This window comes from Austrofundulus limnaeus, unplaced genomic scaffold (assembly GCF_001266775.1).
Source record: "Austrofundulus limnaeus strain Quisiro unplaced genomic scaffold, Austrofundulus_limnaeus-1.0 Scaffold111, whole genome shotgun sequence".
Lineage (NCBI taxonomy): Eukaryota > Metazoa > Chordata > Actinopteri > Cyprinodontiformes > Rivulidae > Austrofundulus > Austrofundulus limnaeus.
Window position 1 is genome coordinate 1,562,209 of NW_013952513.1, and position 1,824 is coordinate 1,564,032.

At 43.9% G+C, this 1,824-nt stretch overlaps 1 protein-coding gene across 3 annotated transcripts in view; it reads left to right on the forward strand.

Annotated features, from left to right (window-relative positions):
• Positions 1 to 1,824, forward strand: part of LOC106521586 (ELAV like neuron-specific RNA binding protein 4) — a gene marked incomplete at its 3' end in the record, with an annotated part of 55,400 nt that overhangs the window by 11,008 nt on the left and 42,568 nt on the right. The window contains 1 exon segment of one of the 3 annotated variants that reach the window (XM_014014232.1): positions 236 to 1,271. Coding sequence (XP_013869686.1) covers positions 1,263 to 1,271 — 9 coding nt within the window. 3 annotated transcript variants of the gene reach the window in all.

Here is a 1,824-nt window from a genome sequence, read left to right on the forward strand (position 1 = left end):
GGTTTTTTCCATTCTTTTGATTATAAATAAAATAAATTTTCAATTTATCTCAAAGACTAATAGAAGCCCACTTGTTCCATCGTACCATCTCACAAGAGAGATTTATCTACAACAAAAGAACCGTTCCTGATTGAAATGTAGAAAATAAACAAAAAAATTATTACAATGAATTTTAAAGCCATAATATTTTTGATCTGAAGTCAGACGAGGATGTGCGTTTATGCCTGCAGCATGAGACGTTTGTGTGAGAGTGTGTCACAGTGTTTGAGTGAGTTTTGATGCATTGCATGGATTGAAGCAACATGTGTTTGGGGTGATTTCTGGATGTAGGTGTGCATAAACATTTGTACATGTGAAAGCTGTGGACCTCTGCCTGCCAGGTGTTTAAAAGAGGCAAGAGCTCCCTCTTCTTGTCTCCCTGAGGTAAAGTCCTTGAGGATAACAAAGATTGTTGCTGGAAAATAACTTAAAGAGACTAACCTTGACAATAAACAAGCTTTATTGTGATTTATTAGGTCAATAATTGTATAACAAATAATATTAATAGCATTGCGTCTGCTCGACCTATAGTATATATAATTTTGCATTGAGCTAAAGCAGGATAGCGTGCCACACAAGCATCACTTCTATAGGAGGGGATTTTTGTAAGTAGCGCTGCCCAGTTTAAAATCTACACATGGCTCAAAAGGAGCACAGCAGTAAAAAAGCAGACAGAGCCTTTCCCAGTTAATGACAAATAAGGGATGTGACTGCGCAAACACTAAACCCTAACACATTTTGATCTCGTCACACTTGTTACACACAGATAATTATCTGCACACACACATACAATGGTTTGAACTGGTCTGTGGCAGTTTAACTCTCCACACGACGCTTCCCTCGGTGGACCAGTCAGCCTCCCCCACTTTCATCCAGGAATGCCCCGCCCCGTCCACGCCTCCTCAACCAATCAGAAACCTCCAGGTGACTGGAGAATCCCTAATTGGCTTTTTTCCCCCACTAAAAGGGGTGTTTCCTCCCAACCTTTTCCTCAAGCATGCTTTTAAAGGCGAGTTCCTTTTTTGTTTATTGTTGTTTGCACGAGACATGCCTGCTGATCTTCCACACCCACGCCTTTCATTTGTTGTACCTTTTTTTTTTTTACTTCTACTACTACAACACAACTTCCGTGTCCCATTCATCCACTTCCACACTTCTCAGGACTTACTTTTTGGGCATTTTGAAGGTTTAATTAAGAGCATCTTTACAGTCCTGTCAGAGGAATGGTCATGGTGAGTAGGCTTACATAGTTTGCTTTTCTACAAATGCTAAGATTTATTAAACTTAATTACTAGCCTTTGCAAATCAAACCTAATCATGTTTTAAAACCATGTGTTTAAGAGCGAGGGAAGTTCTAGTGTGCATGCTCACTCATGTAACATGCAGAGGATTTACTATACTCTCTATAATAGCTAATTTATATACACTGTGCTGCGCAGGCATCCTATTACCATAACGCCCCGAGGCTGCAATCACTCCGCGCCGCTCCGCGCTGCTCTGCGCCGCTCTGCTCACTCAAACACGCAGACTTCAGCTGCGATTGATTGCCTTGCTGGGATTCAGACAGCCTTTTCTCTGCCAAAGCAGCCAGAGGTTGGCGTGTGCCGAGGAGAGCTCGGAGCCAGCCGGAGAGCGAAGGTGTTAACGCCGAGGGGAGGAGGAGGAGGAGGAGATGATGGGCAGTGCGAGCCGCCAATCACAGAGAGCTCCTCCAGCGAAGTGGGGTGGGCTCTGACCTTCCAGCTGAGCAGGCGACTGGGCGGGGAGGTTGAGAGGGAGGGAGGG